Raw genomic sequence first — 24,976 nt, 5'->3', positions numbered from 1 at the left:
CCTCGCTGGCCACGCTGCAGCCCCCGGGCGAAGGGTCCCCGTGCAGGGCTGAGGGTCCCCGTGCAGGCCCAAGGGGGGCTGGCGCAGGCATTCAGCCCCCTGGGCGAAGGGTCCCCGTGCAGGGCGGAGGGTCCCCGTGCAGGCCCAAGGGGGGCTGGCACAGGCATTCAGCCCCCTGGGCGGAGGGTCCCCTTGCAGGGCGGAGGGTCCCCGTGCAGGGCGGAGGGTCCCCGTGCAGGCCCAAGGGGGGCTGGCGCAGGCATTCAGCTCCCTGGGTGAAGGGTCCCCGTGCAGGGTGGAGGGTCCCCGTGCAGGCCCAAGGGGGGCTGGTGCAGGCCACTCAGCCCCCTGGGCGAAGGGTCCCTGTGCCGGGCGGAGGGTCCCTGTGCAGGGCAGCCTCCCCACAGAAGCCCCTCTGCGTGTCTAGCGTGTGTGCTGCTTCTGCCCAATCCCTGCCTTTCTACTGCGGCTTGTAGCTACCCCTAGTTTAGAGGTGCTTGGGGGTGTGTGGAAAGCTGTTGAATGCTACCTCTCTTAAGGAGAAGGGTGGAACTCGAGGGGAGTTGAATGGTGTCTGTTTTTCTGCAGAGGGAGCAGAGTTTTTGCCCACAGTCTCACGGTTTTCATTTACCCCATTCTGGGGGGCACCTGGGGTCCTGGGCATGTCCTGGGCTGGCTCTCAGGGTCCTTCCTTGTGTTCTTATCCCATTTCCTTGTTCTCTTTTGACAGACAAGTGGGTTTGGACTCGGATGAACCCTTCGGGGGTCAAGCCCACCCCACGGTCTGGCTTTTCCGTGGCCATGGCCCCGAATCACCAGACACTGTTCTTCGGGGGTGTCTGTGACGAGGAAGAGGAGGAGAGCCTGTCGGGGGAGTTCTTCAACGATCTGTACTTCTACGACGCCACCAGGAACCGTTGGTTTGAGGGACAGCTGAAGGTAGTGCAATCTCTGAGTAGCATGCGCCGTGGTGCACGGCCCTAACTTGGGTCCCTGCCACCACTGCCTTCCTCCAGCACCTTTGGGTATTGGGGCCCCCAAAGCCCATGAGCTCTCTCAAGAGGGGCGAGGGTTCCGTCTCTGACTGTCCTGGGTGACTAGGCTTAGAGAGCCCTTGGTCACGGTCCCCTTAGTCTGTCCTGGATGCTGGCGGGGCTGCTACCTCGGAAGCCAGTTGCCCTGGGCTGAGGTGCCCGGGACCTCCCCGGCCCTCTGTGTGAGAAGGGTTTGCTGGAGGTCCTGGTGTGGACCAGCCTGTGTTATGACGCTTGAGCTTCCCTGGTTTCCGGCACCATCTTTACTGTCCGCGTGAGCATAGCTGCTGTCCAGGGCCAGCCCAGCACAGGCACAGCAGTGGGTGACAGTCCCAGAAGGGGATCCCCCAGTTGGCCTCAGGGTCTCGGAGTGTACCAGGTCAGCCGGACCCAGAAAGGGCCAAGGAGGGCTGGTCCCTGTTGGTTGCAAACTCCTGAAGCTGCTCTTGACGTGTGGTGGCACCTGGGCTGGAAATTGGAAAAACATGCGGCTTCGTTTCTGGACCCACAGTCCGCCTCGCTCTTTTACTTTAGAAGGAATTGCTCCAAGCAGAGTCTGCACAGGTTTCCCCTGTGGCTTTTCTTCAGAGAGCGTGTTGACCCCAGCTAGTGTCACGGTTCTCACACTGTGATCTCAGGGCCCTTGACATTCCCCAGGATTACGGAGGACCTCAGAGAGCTTTCCCTTTTGAAACTCACTGTTGCAGAGTCCAGACACAAAGTGGATCTTAGAAGTCTAGAATGTGAAGCTGACTTTGGGTTGATCTGGAGGTAGTGATCCTTGGAAAATTTGGAAATAACCTGGCAAATGTCACCTCATGAGCTGGCAGCGTTTTGTGACAAAATGACAAAGGCAGTGACAGAAGGGTCCAGACTGACCCCTGCAACACAGCCAGGGAAGTGGGACAGAGAGGGATGGCTGGCTGTCCTGCAGGAGGCAGCCTGACCTGAGAGCTCCCCTTTAAAAACGTTTGGTGAGGAAGGGCCCCTCTCTGGCTCGCCGTTCGTAGTAAATGAGCTGGGCTTGTGGGCCTGACCGTCTGTCTTGCTTGGGAAAGGGGAGGAAGCCCCTCAGCCTGGCTTCCCCAGCCCTTCTGGGAGCCAGCACTGTGGGTGATTGGGTTTTCCCAGGGTGAGCGTCGGAGCCTGTGGGGCTGGTGCCCTGTGTGTGGGGTCTGGTGGGCCTGTCCACCTCTCAGCGGAGGTGTGGAGCGGCCCCTCAGTGAGGACACGCAGTGGGGGGTTTTCTGCCCCAGCCCAGGAGTGAACGGCGAGGCCAGTGGGAGACAGGAGCGTGCTCCTGCAGCCCAGTGCCTGCACCCAGGGCAGTCAGGGATGGCGCCTTCCTGGGTCACACACTCCCCACGCTTGTGGGTGGTCGCCGCAAACCCTTGCCTGGCCTCGTGGGCATAGCAGGAATGACCCCTGCCTCGCTGAAGCTGCTGCTCTCTGCTTCCTCGGTCTATTAATAGGGACCCAAGTCTGAAAAGAAGAAACGCAGGCAGGGCAGAAAAGAGGAGCCCGAAGGTGGTAGCAAGCCAGCGTGTGGGGGAGCTGGCACCCAGGGGCCTGTGCAGGTGGTCAAGGAGGTGGTGGCCGAGGATGGCACCGTGGTCACCATTAAGCAGGTGCTCGCCGCCCCAGGCTCGGTGGGGCAGCCCCGGTCTGAGGACGAAGACAGCCTTGAGGAGGCCGGCAGCCCCGCACCTGGGCCGTGTCCACGCTCCAACGCCATGCTGGCTGTGAAGCATGGGATGCTCTACGTCTATGGGGGCATGTTTGAGGCCGGCGACCGCCAGGTCACCCTCAGCGACCTGCACTGCCTGGACCTGCACAGGATGGAGGCGTGGAAGGCCTTGGTGGAGATGGACCCAGGTGAGCCAGGCAGCTTGGTGCCTCCGTGCCCGGGAGCGAGAGCCCACGGTCGTGTGTCGCGTCCCTGGAAAGCAAGCCCTGCAAGCTGCCCAGAGGCGGCCTGTGCCGACACTTCTCGCCTGTGCTCCTGCCTCCACGGTCAGATTGACGGAGAACAGGCCCCTGTTGTGGAAAGGGGGGGCCCACCCTGGGCACGTCTGTCCTTTGTCCCGGGTGCTGACGGGAGCTGCGGCTCTGGCGGCACAGGACACGGGTGCATCTGCTGCTCCATCCACAGCATGCTTGTTTGTGGATGGCCGTCCGAGCCGGGCCCTGAGGCCCTGGGTCTGAGCCTCCAGCCTTGCTGCCTGACCCAGGGCCCCTCTGCTGCCGTAGTCACACGTCCCCTTTACCCCAACTGCTGCTGGGCTCGAGTCACTATGCAGTTTTTAAAGATCTGAGACTAAAGCAAAATCCACAAATCTAGGGAAAGGTAGTGAACTGTTGGCACAGGATGTTTGCTGTTTTGTGAGAACACCGTGAGCCAGGGTGGAGGGTGGCAGGAGGCCCTGTTGGCCAGCTGCTCCGTTACGGGGGTGCTTTTGCATGTTTGCCGTCTCGGATCTCTGTCCTGAAGCCCAGGGGAACGCAGTCTGTTTCCTTTGTGGATCTGAAGGGGGTCGGGGAAGAGGAGTTAGGTTTCACATTATGGTTCTTAAGAACACGGAATCCCCCCAGGACGTAGCCACCACCGTCCCGCAGCCTCCCCCACCTGCCTCAGCTGCGCTGACGTGTATGTGTGTTCATTCTGCTTTTGAAGAAACTCAGGAGTGGCTGGAGGAGACGGACTCGGAAGAGGACAGTGAGGAGGTTGAGGGCGCCGAGGGTGGGGTCGACGACGACGACAGCGGAGAGGAGAGCGGCGCGGGGGACTGAGGTGAGCGGGCTCGGGCTGGCGGGTGGCGCGGCTGCTGGGTGTTCGTGAAAGGCTTTTCGTGTTTATCGGATGCTTATTGGAATTCAGCTTTGTAAATTTTTTAAAAACGTTGGTGTGTGGAGTAACTTGGGCAGCTTGCTAATGAGTGCCGTGTGCCTGTGGGCTCTTTGATGACGTCTTCCCTGAAAACCCGGTGTTCTGTCTACGCCCCCTGCACGGGCCTCCCCCTCGGCTGAATGTGTTTCTCTCTCATTCCTTCCGCCTTGCGTATCAGAAGAGCCCCTGCCAGGGGCGCCTGGCAAGTGCTGTGCCCACGTCCGCCCAGGACCCAGCCGTGTTGAGTGAAGCTCTTGGGGCCAGCGTGCGCCCTGACGCACAGGAGAGAGCTGAAGGTGGGTGGCCCAGGCCAGGGTGTGAACTTTCTCCCATGGTTTAGTCTCTGACGCGGCGCTGGGCCGGAAGTTCAACTGAGTGCAGTGCAGGTGGATTCCCTCAGCAGCCTGTGTGTTGTGTGAAATAAATTGGACTTGAAACAAGACCACCGCGGAGGGTGTCTTCTGTGCGGCCCTAGGCACACCGCAGTCTTCCCGGGGCCTCTGCCTCGGGCCAGGGCTGGGCCTAGGGCGAGACCACCCCACACTGGAGGGTGGAACCTTGGACACGAAGGACCCTCGAGAAGCAGGTTTCTGCGCCCGAAACCCCGGAATATGCTGTGCTTTGTGATCCTTTCCTTCTGCAAAACCAGAAGAGGGCCCTGACTGCCCATCCATATTCACATTTGGGATCAGCCTCTGATGCCTGAAACTGAAAAGCAGCCCAGGGCCAGTGCACACCTTCCCGGTTCTCATTCACGTGAAGCACCGCTGGCTGGCCGCACACGGGGGTCTCGTGGTGGGGCCTCCTTATGTGCAGCGGCCTCACTCCTGGGAGCCCCCTGCCGCCGCGTGGTCTCTGGGAGGCTGTGGTGGGACCATCCCTGTCCCTGTCCCAGTCGGGTTTAGGGTTTAGGATTAGCATTTGCAAAGCGACAGGAAGGGAGGCTGGAGGGCGAGGGCTCCCAGCGTCCCCACATGGCTGCCACCAGGTGTCCCCATCCAGCTCCTCCTGGCTTCAGCGCCGCGGCCTCCTTGCCCCCGAAGGCTGTGGTGCGCTAACTCCCAACCTAGGCCTGCTCCAGTCCAAGACTGAAGGCCAATTCGGATTTGCATAATTGGGGTCAAAAGTTGAGCATTGAAACCACACCTGGTGCAGTTTTTGTGTATCTTAAATATTTTGAACAGTGGGAATATAGGATCCTTAGTTTTCTATAATGGGGCTGATGACATATTCACTGTGGTCCCATTTCTTATCTGGGAGTTGAAAACAAGGGTGGTGGGGAGACTTCCCTCCTGGCGGAGCCGGTGTTGGGCGGGTGGAAGCGCAGCTGGGAGAGGGCTAGAAGCTGACTTGGTGGCGAGCACCTGTGAGCACCTCCCCGCTCCCTTGGCCTCTTCATCCTTACGGCTCCAGGTGGGCGCAGGAAAACCCAGGTCACCTTGGGGCAATGGCTTGAGAAGTGTCGCCTCTCAGGAATCATCTCAGGGGCACTTGGCCAGCTCTTCCACAGCAGGGCACGTGCTGAGCTCCCTGGTGCAGCCGGATGTTCAGGAGGCCTCGGTGGGCGGCACTTGAACTGGCCCCAAGGGCCCCGCCCACTGCCATGGGTGTGACCTCACTTCAGGCTTCCATTGTCACTTGACACTTGATGGGAATGCTGATCAGAAAGGGGAAGGCTCTGGGCACTGCCTCTTCCCTGGTGGGGACACCTGTCTGGTTCGTCTGGATGTGGGTGGCAGTGCGGACAGGAGTGAGGCTGCAGGTGCCGCCCCCCTCGAGGGCTGCAGCTTGCGTTTGCGTTGTGCCGGCCCCCTCCGCCGACCCCCCCCCCCCCGGAGGCTGCAGCTTGTGTTGTGCCGACCAACCCCCCCACGCCGACCCCCCCAAGGGCTGCAGCTTGTGTTTGCATTGCGCCGACTCCCCCCTCTCCGAGGGCTGCAGCTTGTGTTTGGGTTGTGCCAGCTCACCCCCCTCCCTGCCACCGACCCCCTCGAGGGCTGCAGCTTGTGTTTGCATTGCGCTGACCCCCCCCCCCCCCCCAGGGCTGCAGCTTGTGTTTGCGTTCCGCCGACCCCTCCTCCCCTCGGGCTGCAGGTTGTGTTGCCTTGTGCCAACCCCCTGAGAGCTGCAGCTTGTGTTTGTGTTGCACCGACCCCCCCCCACCCCAGGGCTGCAGCTTGTGTTGCGTTGCGCCGGCTTTGGCGGCCGGTCTGGGCACTTTGTCTGAGTGCTGGGCAGTCAAGGTCCTTTCCTCACACTCTCAGCTAAGCTGGTTGGAAGAGGCTCGGACAGGGTTGAGAAGCCAGAGCGCAGGCAGCAGCGCCCCCGCCCCCGCCCCCACCCAGGCCCTGCCCGGCTCTGCGGCTCTGGCCCCTGTCCAGAAGATGGACGCCATTGTGTGGCCGGTTCTTCCCTCCTGCTCTTGGAGGAAGGAATGGAAAGATCTTGTTGGCTTCAATGTAGTTGTCTGTTATGAGGGACAGTTTTTCTTTCAGAGGAGCTTGTAACTGATTAGATGGGATTCCAAGGAAAAAGAGACTTTTGAATCAACCCAGTTGAAAGAAAGATGACAGCAGCCCTGAGGAAGAAACTTCTTGTACACTTTCTTATACAGAAAGCATTTTGCTTTTGTTGCTAAAGATTTGGTTTGAATGAAAGATGCTGATCAGAACCAATGGGGATCAGATAGACAAGCTCCCAGCATGGAGTTGCTGTCACGGCCGTGATTAAAACAGGGCGCCTTCAGTGTGGAACCGTGGGAGACGCGGAACACAACACAGGGTGGTGGATTCCTGGGCGGAGCTCTGCCTGCCCCACGGGCCTGTGGTCTGCTCTGTCTGCCGGGGCCCAGTTTACCGAACTACTTGGTGGCCAGACAGCCGCCGTAGGGCGTGAGCGGCCGGCAGGAAAGCCCAGGGCCTCTGTCTACCGGGAGCTGCTGGCACGGCGCGGCTGGGACATGCCGTACTCGGTGCCACGTTCTTGCCCAGTTCCTCACTGTGGTGAGCTGCTGGCTGTTAGGAGGCCTTTCCCTCGGCTGCGGCCCTCCCACACGGCCCCCAGACCCCTGACTGCAGGGTGGGCGGGCGTACCAGGGGAGGCACTCTGGCCGGCCCACTTGGCAGCAGGGCCACAGCTCCTCCTCGCAGGGCTTTGTGGGATTTTAAAGGATGAATCATCTTGTTCTCCATGCTCCCCCTGCCGCCCATGCGCGCCATGCTCTGTGTGAGGATGAATTGGAGGGACTGGCCATGAGCGGTGGCTTTTTTCGTGTTTGGGGTCGGGAGGGTGTTGGGTGGAATGAACATCAAGGGAACCACCCATTGAGCTTAGAAATCCTTGCTAGGCAGTTGGTTTGTGTTTGTGTTTAGATGAGAGCAGTGTTGATTGCAGTTTGACATCTGGTTTTTTTTTTAATTGAGTTGGTACAAGCAGGATGTCATTGGCTAGGTGACAAAGTCACTGGGGGACCAAATACCAAGATGCCCGTTGGTGAGAGAGACCCTCCCCAGGACCCTCCCCAGGCGCCTCCTTCCCTGTCACGTTCAGGACCCTCCCCAGGGCCCTCCCCAGGCGCCTCCTTCCCCGTGACATTCAAGACCCTCCCCAGGGCCCTCCCCAGGCGCCTCCTTCCCCGTGACATTCAAGACCCTCCCCAGGGCCCTCCCCAGGCGCCTCCTTCCCCGTGACGTTCAGGACCTTCCCCAGGGCCCTCCCCAGGTGCCTCCTTCCCCATGTCGTTCAGGACCCTCCCCAGGCGCTTCCTTCCCCGTGACGTTCAGGACCCTCCCCAGGGCTCTCCACAGGCGCCTCCTTCCACGTGTCGTTCAGGTGACGAGGCGAGACCCCGCGCTGGACGTGGCACTCGGGTGTTGGAGTGAGGAGGTGGCGCCGTGTGCTTGATGGTTTCCATCAGAGAAGAGTCTGCCTTCCTCCAGAAGGAGCGGGGGATGGTGGTTCCCCAGCCCGGAAGGAAAAGGAGCCGAGCTCTAGCTGTGATCACGGCCTCAGCCTGCCTGCCTTTGTGCATGGAAGGAACTTGCTAGTGACCGCTGCTCTCCTGGGCAGTGTAAGAGTGTTGTGTGGAGGCCGGGGGCGCTGGAGGCCAGTCTCGTTTTCATAGCCCAGATGGCTCCCGGCGCAGGTTGCAGTCACCTCCATTACTCTTTCACGAGAGAGCTGCAGCAGTGCCATCTGGGGCCTGGCCACACCTGGTCACTGGTGTCCCGAGGCACACAAGCAGTCCCTGCCGGAAGCTGACACACTGTCATGGCCAAGGGCCACAGTGCAGGTACCACGGTGATCCGGCTTCCCCGAGTCCAGCTCACGCCCGTTTTCCTTGTCTCAACCTTCAGAGCCCTTCCAAGCCCCCACTGGCTGCAGCCCACCCAGGGGACCCACCTTTAGAGGCTGGACTCAGGCTTCACTGAGGGGTGAGAAGCGCAGGTTTACAAAGCTCTGGCTGGGAAGAAATTGAGTAACCACTCCCTCAGAAACAAGGGGAGACGTTTAATTACATGAACGCACACACTTTAAAAACCGCCTGTGTGCTCCCGGAGGGCAGAGCCTGCCTCTCTGGTTATTTTTGTGTCCTCCATTCACTTACAGGCTGTGACAAACCCTGTGCCCACGCTGCCTCCACTGCCAGGAGACTCAGGGCTGGGGGAGACATGCCCTGGTCACCACTGCGGAGACTCAGGGCTGGGGGAGACATGCCCTGGCCACCAGTGGTGAGCCAGCGAGACAGGACCCCGTGCGCGCTGACCCGGGGACGCCACGGAACTTGCTCGTGATTCCTGCTCACAGCACGTTTCCTCTTCGGAAACCAGGAGAGCCTCCACGTGCCAACTAGCTCTGTCCACACATCCATTGCGCAGCTTTGCAGCCGAAGGACCTTCAGTAAAGACGCTGGTTTGTAATGAGAGAAGCGGTCCAAAGTGTCACACGACATTGTTTATTACTAAAAGGAGCAGAATTTCTTTTTAATCTTGACAGTGTTGTTTTTGTAACAGTATGATTTAAACTGTTTGATTTAGGAAAACTTTTTTTCATTTCATAAGTAATCAAGCTATCTTTCCAGCTTAAAAGCAAAGAGAAAAGGCTCAGGGTAACTTTTTAAACCACTTCATCAATAAGAAAAGTTCTCTCTGTCATTGCACGGCGTGATTGTACACAGTATTAGCAAGCAGTTCACATGGGCCAGGGCCGACTTGGAAGGAAACACAGGTTAACACTGTTTTCTTTCCGAGTTCACAGAGATGTTTGCAGCAGGCTCAGTTGCTTTGGCAGCTGGAGCGAGGGTGCCTCTTCCGCGTGGCTCCCCTGAGCAGAGAGGCCCCTGTGGTTTTTTTCTCCGCCGGGCTCTGGGGACACGGTTTCTGTGGAAATGGCAAATGGTGCAGATGAGCAGAGTCCTGCTAGAGAGGTCAGCTCAGCGTCCAGGAGGGGGCGCCTGCCCCCGAGGAGGCCACGGACGTGCCTGGGAAGTTGCTGCCGGAGAAGTGTGCTCTGATGTGGCCACACTTGGGGACGCGGGCTCCCCAGAGGCCCAAGCGAGAAAGCCGGGGGTTCCCAGGCTGGGGGTGCAGGACGGGTCAGGCACTGCCCTGCAGGGCCCGCCCCCCTGCACCCTCACACCCATCTTCCTCTCTCAGCCTGACCCCAGGGCCTGGGAGCCCCCGGCAGACCGGCCCTCCTTGCCAAACAGTGGCTGCCCTTTATGGACTCGGCGCCTGGCAGAGCCACTGTGGAGGAGGAGTTGGCTGTCATGGTCAGGGGAGGCAGCCCTTGGGTTGTCAAGGTTGGTGGTCAACGTTGAAACCATATCTGCTGGAATCTCCCGGTCTGTTCCACACACGATCATGCGGGAAGCTCTGGGACCCGAAGGCTGTTCTGATCTCGGGGGTCACAAGTTCTCACAGCAGCCTGGGGTCACCAGGGACCAGACCCGGCATTAGCCTCTGTAAGGAGCTGCCTGGCTGCTGGGCTGAGCTTTGTTGCAGGCCCAGGAAAATGACCAAGAAGGACAGAGCAGAGCCCCATCCACCACTGCTGGGAGGGCCCGAGGGAGCACGTGCACAGCAGAGCCCCATCCTCCACTCCCTGGGCTGGAAGAGGCTTCCTCGGTGTGGATGGCAGCTGTTAACGAGCAGTGGTGGTGCAGCTGGAGGCCTCTGTCCCATGGGGCACAGACAGGGGGGAAGGATGGCGGACGGGTGTACACGCTTGGGAGGACGGGCGGGCGGCATAGGCCTGAGCAGGTGGCGTGGGCGCACGAGAAGGGTGTGTCTGACACAGGATGTTTATCCCAAATGCCAGGAGTGGACGAGGCGGACGAGTGGCAGTGAGGTAGGCATGTGAGGTTGTTGCCTGGCCCACTCTGCCGACCCCAGAAACCCAGCGGCCTGGGCCCAGCACCCGGATACACATGGGGTGAGCTCACGCCCACACTGTGGCCTGTGCCCGTCACGGGGCTGCTTGCTTCTCCTAGGCTTGGGAACAAGCTGGCATGAACGCTGTGGCCGCATTCACAGCTCAGGCACTTCCACTTTGGGTTTCATGAAGAAACAGACTTAAAGAGCATTTGTTCCTAATGGGTGGGCTGAAGCTTGGGAGGAGCATTCAGCTTCTCTCCACAGTATGGCTTCACCTGTTCCTGAGTGCCCTGCTACCCTCTTGCTAACCTGGGTGGCTGAGGTCCTCTGCTTTGGTGGCGTTGACTGCCTGTCTGCAGCCAGCGCCAGGTGCCAGCCCCTGCCTCTGCTCATCAGGAAGCGCTGGCCTGCAGGTGCTTTGTGGTTGCCACGGACCCTTGTTCTGTCCCTTTCCAGCACCCACCCCCCACCCGCTGTGCGTTCCGTAGTTCATTTTCAAGGCAGGGGGCACATGGTAAAAATACAGCCTGGCTTTTTTTCAACAAATGCAGCTGCACTTTTCCTTGCTTGTTTTGAAGGCTGAGCCGGCAATCTCCTTGGCACCTGGGGACAGTCGCTTCCTCAGTTTCTGCGTACCGACTGCCTCACCTGACACGCGGCCTGGGCGCGAGAGAAGCCAACCAGGTGCCTGAGTTGACTGACTCTTTCCACCCTCCAACCTCCTCCCTCCGCCCTCCAACCTCCTCCCTCCGCCCTCCAACCTCCTCCCCTCCGCCCTCCAACCTCCTCCCCTCCGCCCTCCAACCTCCTCCCTTCACCCTCCAATCCCCTCCGCCCTCCAACCTCCTCCCTCTGCCCTCCAACCTCCTCCCTCCACCCTCCAACCTCCTCCCTCTGCCCTCCAACCTCCTCCCCTCCGCCTTCCAACCTCCTCCCTCCACCCTCCAATCTCCTCCCTCCGCCCTGCAACCTCCTCCCTCTGCCCTCCAACCTCCTCCCTCCACCCTCCAATCCCCTCCCTCTGCCCTCCAACCTCCTCCCTCTGTCCTCCAACCTCCTCCCTCTGCCCTCCAACCTCCTCCCTTCACCCTCCAATCCCCTCTGCCCTCCAACCTCCTCCCTCTGCCCTCCAACCTCCTCCCTCTGCCCTCCAACCTCCTCCCTCTGCCCTCCAACCTCTTCCCTCCGCCCTCCAACCTCCTCCCTCCGCCCTCCAACCTCCTCCCTCTGCCCTCCAACATTCTCCCTCCTCCCTCCACCCTGTTTCCTCCCTCCACCTCTTCTTTCCTCCCTCCACCCTCTTCCTTTTACCCTCTTCCCTCTGCCCTCTTCTTCTGCCCTCCTCCCTCCACCCTCTTTCCTCCCTCCTCCCTCCACCCTCTTTCCTCCCTCCTCCCTCTACTCTCTGCCCTCCTCCCTCCGCCTTATCTGGCATCGGGGTCTTGGTCCTGGGCTGGAGGCAGACCCTGGCCCGGGCGAGGTTAAAGGCACTGCGGGTGGGCGGCATCATGATGTCCTGAAGCTTGCTGCGCCCGGTGCTGTCGGCCGGCTGAAGGCAGAAACAGTCACAGCACCTGCAGCTATGGAAGGCGACGACCGAAAATCTAATGGGCACCTTGATGTCAAGTTTCCAAGACCAAAGGCAAGAACAGTCAGATCAAACTTCCGAAGAGTCAGAGAAACTGAGCGTGACCTAGAGGAGGGAGAAGGTCCTTCCGCTGTCTCCTGCAGAGCGTCTGTCGCATGTATGAGGTGAAATCCACACTGTCCCATGAAGACTGTGAGGGGAGTTGCTGCCCGCACACGGCCCAGGAGCGCCAGCAGCTTGGGGACCACCACAGGCCTCAGGGTCTCTTCAGTCCGACGGGTCCAGCTGTCGATAAAACTTCCCGGGGAAGGAGTAAAGGACAACCAAGAACCTGAACTGCAAAAGTATGAAAAACATTTCATTTCCCTCAAGTTCTCCACACTTTAGGTCTGCAGTGCCTTGGGGGTGACTGATGGCCCTCAGTGAGACGGGGTGGCCATGTGCTTCTAAAAGTGAAAAGGAGCAAGTGTGGTTAGAGTCAGGGGCATGGTTAGAGCCTGGAGTATGGACGTCCCGTGGACCGCTGGCCCATGGCCTGGCTTGGGGCCTTACAGGGGAGCGAGTTGAGTGCATGCAGGGGAGGGCCCGTCTTTCTACAGTGTGTTTCTTGTTTTTGAGACAGACTCACTCTGTCATCCAGGCTGGAGTGCAGTGGCACGATCTCGGCTCACTGCAACCTCTGCCTCCCAGGTTCAAGCGATTCTCCTGCCTCAGCCTCCTCAGTAGGTGAGATTACAGGCACCTGCCACCACGCCTGGCTAATTTTTGTATTTTTTTTTTTAGTAGAGATGGGGTTTCACTATGTTGGTCAGGCTGGCCTCGAACTCCTGACCTCAGGTGATCCACCTGCCTTGGCCTCCCAAAGTGCTGGGATTACAGGCATGAGCCACAGCGCCCGGCCTTGCCCTGCTTTTCTACATCACCACTGTCTTGTCAGTTAGCTCGGCTCAGGCATTGCATGCCTGATCTGTATCTTTGGGAATTCTGTGAGCTAATGGTTCTAGATCCAAAAGAATGGATAAAGAGACTGTTTCAGGTTCCCGAAATTATCCAGGCACATTCTGTGTGCTACTGAACTTCAGAAAGTACCAGTCCATCCAGTGTGCAGAGGCTGGTAAGTAAAACAGGCCAGCCGTGGGCACAGACAGTTTCACTAGAGGCCCCGGGGCAGAGGGTCTTCTCCAGCTCTTCCAGGGCGGGGCTCATCTGTTCCTGGGCCAGAGGTGGGCCTGTCTGCAGGCTTGTAAGGGTGGGGAGACGCCAGCCTGGCCCATGGGCTGTCCACACCCACCCCCGCCAGACCGCGCTGCTGTCTGGAGGGGATGCCACCACTTCCTCCTGGCCTCGGGTGCACAGGTGAAACATGAAGAAGCTATTGGGGCGGAAAATGGCTCTCACCAGGCTGCTCTCGGGTTAATGAAAACTCATCAAATTCTCCATGCAGCAGCAGCCAGCCGGGCACATGCTGTCCTGCCCTGCCCTGCCCGACTGTGTGGAGGGAAGCAGGTCCCCTGGGCCTGGGCAGAGGGACTGCGTGCCTGTCAGGGAAGGCCGAGGCTCCGGACAGGCGGGAAGCAGCCTTCTCCTTAATCACCCCATGTGGAAACCAATTAAAGATTCGATTCTCTCAGACCCGGGGCATTTTAGCCTTGGTGGAATCCTCCTGGAATTCACAGGGAAGTGGCTTTGCCCTCTGCCCTCGCTGCTGGAAGGCAAGGGGCTGTTCTCGGCTTGGTTTTCTAGGTTGTGTTGGGGCGGGAGCTGATGGCCCCTAGGCCTAGATCTCTGCACGACTTCGCTCAGGGACACCTGCCTCCGTGCATGTCTCATGGTGTGAATGTGTCTCCTGCTCACAGGTACCGTTTTGTGTCATGCAGTTACTGGAATGTACAAAAGCAGCTGTGATCTTTCTGAGAGCTGCAAAGAGCAGGAGTCTTTATTTGGTTCACTTCTGGTCTGCAGCAACCACTTGATACTAAAAAATGGAAAAGATGTACAAAAAGACGTCACAGCCCTTTAGAAAGCGACATTATCAGAAATGTATGACCTTCAGTCCTCCCTCCCTCTCCTATGCCCCCACCAGACCAGGCGGCGAGAAGGAACAGGGAGTGAACATATAACGGAAAACAATAAAACTGAATTTAACTGGAACATGCTCTAATCTTTAGTTTATTTCTGGTTAAAAATATAGCAATCCAGTGCAGTGTAGTAAAGAAGTCTGCTCGAAAGGTAGCAGAGAAACAGCTAAACATAAGCAAAGCAAGGCAGAGTCCATAAGACGGGCTGGCCCCAAGACGACCGGATGGGGAATCCCTGCAGCGCCTCCCCGGGCACAGGGGTCCTGCGTATGGCCGTGCCCGGACCCCTCAGGCACGTCCATGCACAAGAGAGCCAGGGGGCACTCGGACATCCTGGCAAACCTTGTTCTTTTGTTTGGGTGATGGAGCGACCCTGGTGGAGAAGGCAGAAACATAAGGAACCTGTTTTTGTTGGACTGAACAAGTTACATTGTACATTTTAGGGGGCTGGATATGCTACAGTTTCTCAGGAAGTTTCAAGCCACTGGGTTTGAACCGCATTCCTGTCCTGGGACCAGGCCCACTCTGGTGTAGCACTGAGGCATCTGGAAGGAATATGCATATCTGTTAGGGGAAGTTGAGGCAGGCACAGTACAAAGATGTGAAAACCCGTGGAGGTCAGTAACCATGGGAGAAGGCGTCCTCTAGGGCCCTCACTGCTGGGGACACGGAAGCCCACGCGTCCACCCTGCACGCCAAGCGCACACACCCAGAGCCCCGGCGCGAGGCCAGCTCCACGGCACAGCCCCCTTGGCTTCCGTGCTTAGCTGAGCCCAGGCGGATCGGAGTGGGCCCTGGCTTCCCTGGGGTCTGATGGGGGAAACAGCCAAATGGGACCCACAGTGAGTGGGCAGCAGAAGAAAAAGGCTTTGCTTTAAAACTCGGTGTGGGGAGTCGGCTTCTCATGGAAGGCCGGGGGCAGTGCCGAGAAGAGGGAAGGACCTGCATCCGTCTCACAGGGAGGAGGTGGCCGATCCCTCCCCCTCCCTCAGGTGTGCAGCACAGATCTCACACAGAAAAAGGCCAGGCTACTGCCCACTGGGGTGGGCCACCCTGCCCCATGCCTCCCGCCCATACTTGTCACCCGTCTGTTCTAGACAGAGAAAGCAGTGAATCCACTTTCTAAGCTCGTGTCGACGGGAGTCAGCCCTGCTGCTCAGGGGGCGCGGGTCATGGGGCTGAGGCTCCGCCCCGGGCTGCCCTCCATCCACACCCAAGACGGGACGTGTGACCACGAGGACAACGTCCGCTGTTACCACTGATGTGCCGGGATCCCTTCTGTCTCCACGTGGAGCTGGAGGGGCTGCGTGCTGGCCTCCTTCTGCCATGCCACACAGCAGAGTGTTATACAAGCAAAGAATTTTGGCTGAAATCCAAAAAACATTACCCAGAAAAAAAGGCAAACTGTGAGTGATACCCAATCGTGTGGTTCTTCTGTGAGAGGACTTGGAAGTCGCTGGGCTGTCCGAGTTGCGGTCTTTCCCTTCTTGTGGTTTTGCTTTTAATTTTAATGTCCCTTTTTTCTACCCTTTCTCTATTTTCGCTACCGCGACATCTCATCAGATGAAAAAGTTAATAAACAGAATGGCGACTCCGATGTTGAGCAAGATCACCATGACCACCAGGATAGGCGCTGAGCCCTGGAAGAGAGCGAGGGGAAGAGGTGAGCGACAGCCGCGGGGGGCTCTGCCTGGGCCACCACGCCTCCCACCCACGTCTTTTCACCAAGCTAGCAGACCCTCGGGGGTGGAAGTGTACGGGAGGATGTTAGAAACGCTCGGACACCAAAGGCCCACAAGAACCTGAGCTCCGTGAAGTCCAGACGGGGGAGAGAAGCCCCAACTGCCTGTAAGTCTGAGGTTGCTGGTCTTGGAATTCCCTTGTGGCCCCGAGACCCTGAGTACCAGCTCTCCCAGGGTCCCCTTGGAGAGAACCACCCAGGCCTCCCTGCAAGCAAACGTCTCAGTGCGTGTGGCCTTTGTGCCAATCAGCAGGTTTCTCCTGCCCTGTGGAACTGGGACCTCAGAATCTCAGAAGTGCCTGCATGGCTGCCATGGCCAGTGTCAGATGCGGCCCAGCAGAGAGGCCCTGGAACTCAGAGGACTCCCAAAGTCCATGAGCACAGTGTCCTCAACAAAACCCCCTCTCACCACACCTTCTTCAACAAACCCCTCACGCCAACTGGCTCTGGAGGACTGTGTCCAATTGGGAGCTGCCTTGGATTTAGGTTACGGTCCTGAGTGCTGCTGCCACCACCTCCCTGAAGTGGCTCACAAGTCCTCAGCCTCCGCTGGAGCCCCAAGTGCCAGACTCCCCCTTCAGCCACACAGCCTGGGCACTCAGACCAAGCTGCCACCTTCCCTGTGCTTGCCGGGGCCAGGTAGGACACGTCTCACAACAGAGCCTCTTCCGGGGGCGCCCTTCTGCAGTGATTCCTGCAGTCCTGCACTCTGCTGTGTTCTGCTCACACCAGGCAGGGGTGAGAGGGAGCGTGGCCCCTCTGGGAAGCTCCCAGGACGGCAGGGGTGGGTGCTGCCCTACAGATACAGTACCTGCTGCACAGGGAATGGACGCCTCCTGGACGGTGGCCCCAGCCCAGGAATGGCTGGGACACCCACTCCAGTCTTGCCCACAGTCTGCATCCAGAGGACACTTGCCCCTGCCTCTCCCCACCCCCACCACCACGCCCTGCATCTCACAGCCACCTGGAAGGAGATGTGGACCCCACTGGGGGAAGGAGCTGCTCAGAGCCCCCGGAGCCCCCCACTTCCTACCACGCTGACATCCTGCTGCTGTGCGACACAGATGGACCAGGGCTTGTCCTGAAGGTCGTCCCAGGATGCACATTCCTCAGGGATGGCTACTCTCCTCCCCCTCCCTGTTAATAGACTGGTTTTCCATGGAGTCCTTTAAGCCCCCAAGTCTGGCCTCTGGTCAAATTTCAAAGACATGATGGGGTGGTCTGTTACAGACTGAGTAGCTCATGTGGCACCAGGTGAGGGCTGCTCAGGCCTGCATTAAGGAGTGGAGCCCGAACAACGCACCTCCCCCTTCCCCCCACCCACAAGGAAGCAGCTGCTGCTGGCTCCTCTCCCAGAGACTGGAAGAGAATTGATGAGAACCCCAGAGACCCAGCAGTTCCACTCCCAGGCCTAAATCTAAGAGGGCAAAGTCAAGCCTCCACTCAAAACCTTGTGTGTGCACACACTCCCGGCAGCAGGATTCACAACAGCCACGGAGTGGAAGCAGAGCCAGCTGTCCAGTGGAGGATGAACACACAGCCGGGAAGACATGGGCCGTGCAACCGCGGATGCCACGGAGAAAGTGCAGGAGCAGTGCATGCTGCGTGAGAAGCTGGGCACCAGGCAGAAAGCAGAGTCCGGGAGCTGGGGGAGGAGGGGACAGCAAGTGCCTGCTCAATGGCCCTGAGGTTTAAGGTGATGGAGCTGATCTAGATAGAATTGGGGGTGATGGCTGTGCAACTGGGAATACACTAAAATCCCTGACTTGTACACTGTGGCCACCTGAAGTGAACAGTACACGCTTTCTCTCTCAGTAAAGCTAAAGCTACGCAAAGAACAGCAGACATCCCGCGTGAAGTCAGCTCTCCAGGGCCGCACCGTGGGAGCTATGGGCTGGCAGTGGCCGGCTCTGCTCTTGCCACACAGGAAGGATGCAAACTCAGAGCCCCAGTGGGGTCACAGCCTTGCCCGGAGAACTCCCTCTGGGGATGGCAGCCTGCCGTTCCCTTGCCTAGCCTGGATGCCACATCCCGCGGCAGAGAAGCAGCCTCCTGCTTGACCGTCTGGCCCGGGGACCCTTTTGTCTCCTGGGTCAGTTTCATTCTTTCCCCAGGCTGTGCTCCTGATGAAGCAACATCGTAGGTGATGTTGAAGGGCCTGATCCCAGCACCTAGGCTGGTCTTCCCTGGGTGCCTGCTTGAGCATGTGGCCCAAAACAGCCATTGCATGGGGCACTCAGAACCCATCACACCCTCGCCCCTTCCCAGCCTTCCACCCTGTGGCTGAGGCCCTGTGCCTTGAGCAAGCTGCTGCCCCTCCTCCTCCTGGTCCAGTTCTGCCCACACCTGGGTGCCCACCTCCCCTCCCTGTGGTCTCCAGGAGCTGCCCCCAACATGCCCTGGGCAGCAGTGCTCATCGTAGCCCCATCTGTGGCCTGGACAGGCTCTGACCACTCCTGCGTTGGCACAGCTTCCTCGGGAGGCCCCTGCCAACACCACTCGGCATGGTGGGCTCAACACGGCAGCGGGTGGCAGTACTTGCCTCTGCCTGGCCCGAATGGCGGTTTTCCATTTGGATTTGGGGATGAGCAGCCAATGAGCCTATCTCATTCCCGTTAACGTGAGAGAAACATCCAGACGCTATCCTCAGGTCTCACACACCCCTGCCGTGCTCTGCACCACACCTGGCAGGGGCACCCCCGACTGTATGCTGGGCATCAGCTCCCAGGCCCGAGCGCCTCTCCTCACACTGGGGATTGGAGCTCTCAGGCTCTAGAGACACTGGCTTGAGAAACTTTTGAGATGCAGTCTCGCTCTGTTGCCCAGGCTGGAGTGCAGTGGCATGATCTCAGTTCACAGCAGCCTCTGCCTCCTGTGGGTTCTGGAAATTCTTGTGCCTCAGCCTCCTGAGTAGCTGGGATTACAGGCGTGTGCCACCATGCCCGGCTAATTTTTGTATTTTTAAGTGGAGACAGGATTTCACCCTGGTGGCCAGGCTGGTCTCGAACTGATAACCTCAGGTGATCCACCTGCCTCGGCCTCTCAAAAGTCCTGGGATTATAGGTGTGAGCCACCGTGCCTAGCCAAGAAACTTTTTAAAGAAAAAGTTTGCTCAACAGATAAGCTGAACCCCAGTCAGCAAAGGGCTTTGTAAACTGTCCTTGGGATGCAGCTCAGAGAGGAGGGTCCTCAGAGGGTGAGGTCCTGCCTAGCGGGCACCTGCAGCCACAGCAGCACCAGGCCCACACCCTCCGCAACCTCCCAGCCTATCAGGGACCTGAGGCGCAGATGGAAGTGGAGGTGTGGACACAGCAAGGGCCTCCACTCAGCCAGAGAGAAAGCAAGCTGCCCTGAGCCCAGCTTTCCGTGGCATCGTGGCCTCAGGCAGGTGTATTGTGAGTCTTGGGCCCCATGACAACTTGGTTGGGCTGGGCCAGCCTGCAGGGGGCAGAGAACAGCCAAGGGCCCAGCCCTGCCCACTGATGCCACCCCTGGTGCAAAGTTCCCCCAGCCCAGCTAGGAGGAAGGGCTGGATGTTACTCAGCCTGCAGTGGGGGAGCAGGATGGAGTGGGGTGGTCAGTGGCACCTCTTCTGCCACAGTCCAGCCCGTGCTCTGGGCCGGGAAGCAGGTACGCACGCTGTGGGCGAGGGCGTGGCTGCCCGCAGGAGGGAAGCTTCTGTCTCCCCAGCCATCCTCCAACCCTGGACCCCACCATCAGGTCATATCCATCATTTCACCAAGAGGGAAACAGCCAGGGCCAGAGTTCCTTCACCAGCAGAGCGGTAGGGAGAACCTATGCTTCCATCCTAAGGGACTTTACCCTGAATTGCCAGGGCCCTACGCGGGCCAGAATCCCAGGCCCATCTGTGGCCAGTGGGACCCTATGTGGGCTAGAATCCCAGGCCCATATGTGGCCAGTGGGACCCAGGGCCTCTGGCATGTGAGCTCTGCAGCATGTTGGGAATGGTGGAGGGGGATGGCCAGAAGACAGCACCCCAGACCCTGCTGGTGGCCCAGGGGAGACACTGCAGAGAGCTGTACCCCCGTGAGGGGGTGGCACTGAACGCACTCAGCCCAGCCTGGCACCCGACTGCCCTGACACCTGTCCCCTGACATGGATGCCGGCTGGCACGGGCCCCTCCTCCTTCCCACCAACAGGGCCTGGAACAGTGCTTAGGATTGACCGCGCCTCTACACACCATCTCCCCTCACAGACCTGGCAGAAAACACAGCTCCAAAGCTGTGGGGAGGGAGACAGGGAGGGAAACCTTGTTTGCACCAGCACCAGGTACCCCAGGGTGGCCACTTCCAAGGAGCTCAGCTGGCATCCTCCAGGGTGGGTGGGACATGATGCTGCAGCTGACGGGACCTCCAGATTAGCCCCAGCTGGAGACCAGGCAGGACCAGGGCAGCATGTAGCACCCTGCGTGTCACGTAGTGAACTCATCCCAGAGGCCAGCTTGGCACTTGTCCCCAGCTTATGCATTGACCCCAGGAAGGTTCATTTAAAAGCACCCAAAAGTGCCAGTGCATTAAGCAGGCTAAAAATAGAACCTGTCCCTACATCTCCCACCCTGCCCACTGCTTGGCTGTTCCTAAAATAACCGCGCACGCACACACCTCCGGCTGCGATGGGGAAAATCAAGTTGTAAGTGTGAGCTGGTATTTTGGTCCCAGCAGGAGCATAGGGGCTGTTCTCTGTGGGCTTTGGGGAACGGGGAGGCATCTTAGGAACCCAACAGGACAGACAGACGTCCGCAGTGGTTCCAAGGAGAGGCAGAAACAGGCATTGCCACCCGGCAGGACGTGCCCCTTCAAAGGGGTGTCACGCAATGACTCCTCTGGGGGTGGGGCTGGCAGAAGAAGAAAACCACAGGTCCCCTAGGTCAGGGGCAGGAACAGACACCGACCCCTGCCACAGCGTCGACAATAAACCTACCAATGGCCCCCCCTGCCCGCCCCACACCCCCTGAGCGCCCCCTGCAGACACCCCCCTGCGTGCTCACACCCGAGGGGCAGACTGGCTTGCAGCACTTCTGTTCAGCACCACGCACTGCCTGGCAGCCACGAGCGAGCAGAGCCCTGCTGGGGTGAGGGCCTGGCCGTGCGCAGATCCTATGTAGCCACCGTCCCACAGCCCTTCATTCCTGCAGCACTGGTCAAGGGAGCAGGGTGGGATTTGCAGAGTGAAGGTCCCTTCAAGGGGAGGCCAGTCCTGTGTGAGGCACCAGGACCCCCAGCCTCGCACACTGAGTCTAGCCCAGGACCCCCAGCCTCGCGCCGAGTCTAGCCCGGGACCCCCAGCCTCGCGCCGAGTCTAGCCCGGGACCCCCAGCCTAGCGCCGAGTCTAGCCCGGGACCCCCAGCCTGGCGCCGAGTCTAGCCCGGGGGACGCTGTTCTTCCCTCCAAGCTGCCTGCCCTGGAGGAATGAATTTAGGGTGGGGGGGTGGGGGGTGCTGGGTGAGGCTCATGGTGAGTTGCACACAGGGGGCCTCATGTGGGAGCCGGCTCCAACCCCAACACCCCCCATGGGTGAGAGAAACCTAGACTGGCAGCTCCCCCCAACCCCAGACCTGACTCCCAGCCCCAGGGCCAGCCTTGCCCCCAGCTGTTTCTACGCCTCTGGGTTCCTATCCAGGACACAGGACACTCAAGCGGTCATCTCACGGCCCAAAGCTACTGACCAGGGGCACAGACTCTTGGAGCAGCTGGGGTTGAGCACGTTGCGGGGAGCGCAGGGATCCCATGCTGCCTGGAAACCAGGAGGTTCGTGTGCTTTCTGGACAACCTGGGGGCAGCCTGTCACGGAAAGAGGTGTGACACCTGCCCCACCTGGCTTCCTAGGGGAGGGTCCCAGCGACCTGAAGGCCACCACTCCCGGCTGTACCCCCACCCTACTCCACCCCTGGAGAGGAACAGGGGAGCAGTGACCTTGCTGGAAACCCTCAGGAAACACCAGGTCAGCGGAGAGGTGGATGTTGCCTCCACTGGGACCAGCCCGGTGGCCGCCCACTCACCGTACTGGACTTGAGCTCATCCCCATTCTCCTCGTCGGACTCTAGAGCGACAGGCAAGGATTTCTGGGGCGGGGAGAAGGTCAAGTCCCAACGCAGCAACCGGGGCTCGGCCCCGCCCAGCCGCAGGCTCGCCAGTTTCTGCACGGCGGGCTCCGCGGAGGAGGCCGGCCTGAAGTTCTCCTTGTTCTGGGCCTTGGACCGCAGTCTCTGCACCCCGAAGCCCCGGTCCTCGGGGCGGTGGTCGTCCCCCAAGCCCCGGCAGGCGCCGCCCTTGCTGTAGCGTCTTTTCTGGGGGTGCGTCTCCATCCTCAGCAGGGGTTTCATCTCCATCCGGTAGTTGCTCAGCTTCTCCTCCTGCAGCTCCAGCAGCCTGGAGCCTCCGGGGCTGTGGTTGCTGGCCCGGTGGTGGGAAGTCCACGTGAACACGGGGGGTGACTCCGTCCGCCGCTCCCGCGGCTTGGGGTTCCCGGGCTGCTTGCGGCCCGAACCTCGGGTGCGGAAGTCATCCACGAGCAGGCCGCCGCGCAGGGCACTGCTGCGGACACCCCTGGAGCCCCCGGCCTGCTCCTCGCCCCAGCTGCTGCGGGCGCAGTCCCCGGCCCGGCCCTCCAGGAGCATCTGGATGTCCCCGCCCCGCTCCTCGTCCACCGACACCTGCCGCGAGAAGTGGGCGACCTTGTTCCTGGCGGCGGGCGCGGGCGGCGGGGTGGCCGTGGGGCTGGTGGGGAAGCTCTGCAGGGGGCTGTCGTCGGGGGTCAGGTCGGAGGGGGTGGTGCCCTTGCGGTACAGCTCGGGGCTCTCCTGCTGCAGGGGTGTCCCGGTGGACAGCACCTCGATGTCGTCACAGGAGGTCTGACGCTTCGGTCTCTGGTACTCCAGCCCTGTATGGGGACACAAGACGACACCAGACGGCGTTACCCAGCACATTCCACAGCGAGGCCGCAGTCCCCGGGCCAGGGCGCCAGAAGGAACCTCACCGCAGCAGAGAAGCTTCCCACTCACCAAAAGGCTGCAAGCAAGGGAGGGGAGTGGGGACCGTGGCTCCCAAAGCCCTCTGTGGGACCCCCGTGGTCCCCACCCCACAGACACTTGGAGGGAGACTGGCTGGGCCCAGGCACCACAGGAGGGGCGGACAGCAGCTCCCCGGCTACAAGGAAGACCCAAGGCTCGAAAAGTGCGTGAGGACGCTGGGGTGTGGACTCAGGTCCCACCAACCCTGACTCGCCTGTCCTGAGGGTGAGAGGAAGCCCCTCACCCTAGCTGACCACCTGTCTGGGGAGGCCGAGCTGTCCCAGCAAGGCCGCCAACACCCCTACCCGCCTGGGGCTGTGTCTCAGGGTGCTGGGACAGTCTTGCTGAGAAACAGCCAGTGCCGGGGCCAGCGTGAGAGCCCAGGAGCCGACTTCCCTCCCCATCTTTCGAGGCTGCTGGGGCTTCAAGTCCTAGGGCGGGGCTCCCCTTCACTTGCAGGGAGTCAAGAAGCCCCTGGTCTCCAAAGAGCTGCAGAGGCAGGGGGCTCCCAGGAAGGGGAGGTCACCACAGGACCCAGGGGCCAGCTCTGCAGCCAGCAGAGTCCCTGTCGTCTGCCGGTGGCGCAGTCCCCATCAGCCCCCACCCGGAGGCCTGGATAGGGAGGGGCAGCATTGTAGGACTAGCCCCAAGACTTCTCCGGAGCTCCGTGAGCCCCCAGCAGGAGGTGAGAACCAAGAACATTGATGGGGATCTCATTTCCTGCCAACGCAGGGACACAGGAGCCATGCCAGACTTTATTCCATTAGGAGAAACCCAAGAACGCGGCGCTTCTTACCCTCCGGGGAACAGTTACACGTTCATCCCAAGTAGGGTCCTAGGCTCAGCACAGAACAGTGGGACCCCCGCCCCCAGCATCCCCGTCCTGCCCGAGCCAAAATGGTGCAGAGCTCTACCCGGGGCGGCCACCTCATGAGACCAGCTCGGACACCAAGAGCCACTGCCCATCTTAGAGTCTCTGACGCTCGGACATTCTCCTGGCCTGTACCCCAGTCTGACCTTTTGGCAGGAGAAGGTCTGGGAGACATGGCTACCCTCGGTGTGGCACCAGATAGGCCCTCCGTTTGTGAAGAGACGTTAGCAAGCAGATTCGGGGCACGCTGCGACGCCACCAGGCTGGGCTGCTGCGTCCTCCTCCTTGCTGGTCTAAGAGGCAGTGCTGAGCAGAGCGAGGCCATGGCCCTGGCATGGGGCTTGGGGCACAGCTGGGTAGCTCTGGGTGGGTGGCCAGCCCTCCCCAGTCTGAGTTCCTGTCACACGGGGGTGTGGGTGGGCCACTCTGAGGTCTCAATGACTGCTTCTCTGTGGTCACTCCCCAGAAACAGGGCTGGGCTGGTTGGGTGTCCCCCGAGCAGAGCAGGGAATGGGCCAGAGAAGGTCCGTGTAGAACTGCGTTGACATCCACGTACCCACCTGACGCCCAGCCCCACCACCTCTCTCCCCGTGAGGGTCCTGTGTGGAGGGCAGCCCTGGCCCCATCAGAGGCCCCCAATCATGCCCACGGATCACCCACATCGTACCTCCTCCTTGGCCAGGATGGGACTTCCAAGGGGCTGGCATTCCTGTGCTTTAGACACTATGGACCTAGCAGGCTGGGATCAAGGCCCCCCCCATCCCCCGATGGCGCCCCGGCCTTTCCCACGAGGCCGTCCACCCACTGCTGCTGAGATCAGGCCTGGCTGGCCCAGGAGACCCCACGCTAGAGGGGCCCCGACTCCCAGCACCACCAGCAGGAGGGCACCCTCAGCTAGAATGAGCTGCTGAGCAGTTAATGTTCCTAGAAGCCTCGTGGTGAGGATGCAGGGCAGGTCCTCATGAAGCCCCTGCAGCTCCGTTCCTGTGCCTTCAAGCCGCCTGCGTCCTGCAGCCTCCGACGCTCAGTCCTCCTGCCTCTGGGGCGGGGACGGATGGCACCGGAAGTGGCCTGGGCACTGGACACCGCATGGCCAGGCTCCTTCATGGTCCTACCTTCACGTGGCCTTGGGCAGAACCCTGATCGTCAAGAGTTCTCAGGCTGGGAGGCTGCCAGGGATCTCCCAGACAGGCAGCAAGAGGCTGGAGCCAGCCACTCTGCAGCTGAAGCGCTGGATGGTTTGCTTCTAGAAGCCGGCATGGCCCAGGCTTCAGAGCCTCGTTTTAAATCCTGATTCCACCACGTCCTGCCTGAGTGCTCTGGCAACCCTGTTCCCCTCTTGGAGGCTCTGTTCTGTCATCTGTCATTGGTG

At 60.2% G+C, this 24,976-nt stretch overlaps 2 protein-coding genes and 1 pseudogene across 12 annotated transcripts in view; 2 read left to right on the top strand and 1 right to left on the bottom strand.

Annotated features, from left to right (window-relative positions):
- The window catches only part of KLHDC4 (kelch domain containing 4), an 80,358-nt gene extending 66,324 nt beyond the window's left edge, over positions 1 to 14,034 (top strand). For 7 of the 11 annotated variants that reach the window (XM_055100220.2, XM_063598053.1, XM_055100217.2 and 4 more), the window contains 4 exons: positions 731 to 939; positions 2,507 to 2,909; positions 3,709 to 3,825; positions 4,100 to 4,361. In XM_055100220.2, coding sequence (XP_054956195.1) covers positions 731 to 939; positions 2,507 to 2,909; positions 3,709 to 3,824 — 728 coding nt within the window. In that variant the 3' untranslated portion in view covers position 3,825; positions 4,100 to 4,361. Of the gene's footprint in view, positions 1 to 730; positions 940 to 2,506; positions 2,910 to 3,708; positions 3,826 to 4,099; positions 4,362 to 8,529 lie in introns of those variants that run through there. The other 4 variants (XM_008974297.6, XM_055100219.2, XM_063598054.1 and 1 more) reach the window with 2 other exon arrangements.
- Positions 8,634 to 14,034, top strand: LOC129394120 (uncharacterized; annotated as a pseudogene).
- JPH3 (junctophilin 3) overlaps positions 14,035 to 24,976 on the bottom strand; it is a 105,585-nt gene continuing 94,643 nt past the window's right edge. The window contains exons 4-5 of the mRNA XM_003820836.5: positions 21,723 to 22,603; positions 14,035 to 15,601 (exon numbers count right to left, since the gene is read on the bottom strand). Of these exons, the coding sequence (XP_003820884.2) occupies positions 15,521 to 15,601; positions 21,723 to 22,603 (962 nt within the window). The 3' untranslated portion in view covers positions 14,035 to 15,520. The remainder of the gene's footprint in view (positions 15,602 to 21,722; positions 22,604 to 24,976) is intronic.

Source organism: Pan paniscus, chromosome 18 (genome assembly GCF_029289425.2).
Source record: "Pan paniscus chromosome 18, NHGRI_mPanPan1-v2.0_pri, whole genome shotgun sequence".
NCBI lineage: Eukaryota > Metazoa > Chordata > Mammalia > Primates > Hominidae > Pan > Pan paniscus.
The sequence above is the reverse complement of the archived record's forward strand: the minus strand, read 5'-3'. Positions and strand labels throughout refer to the sequence as shown.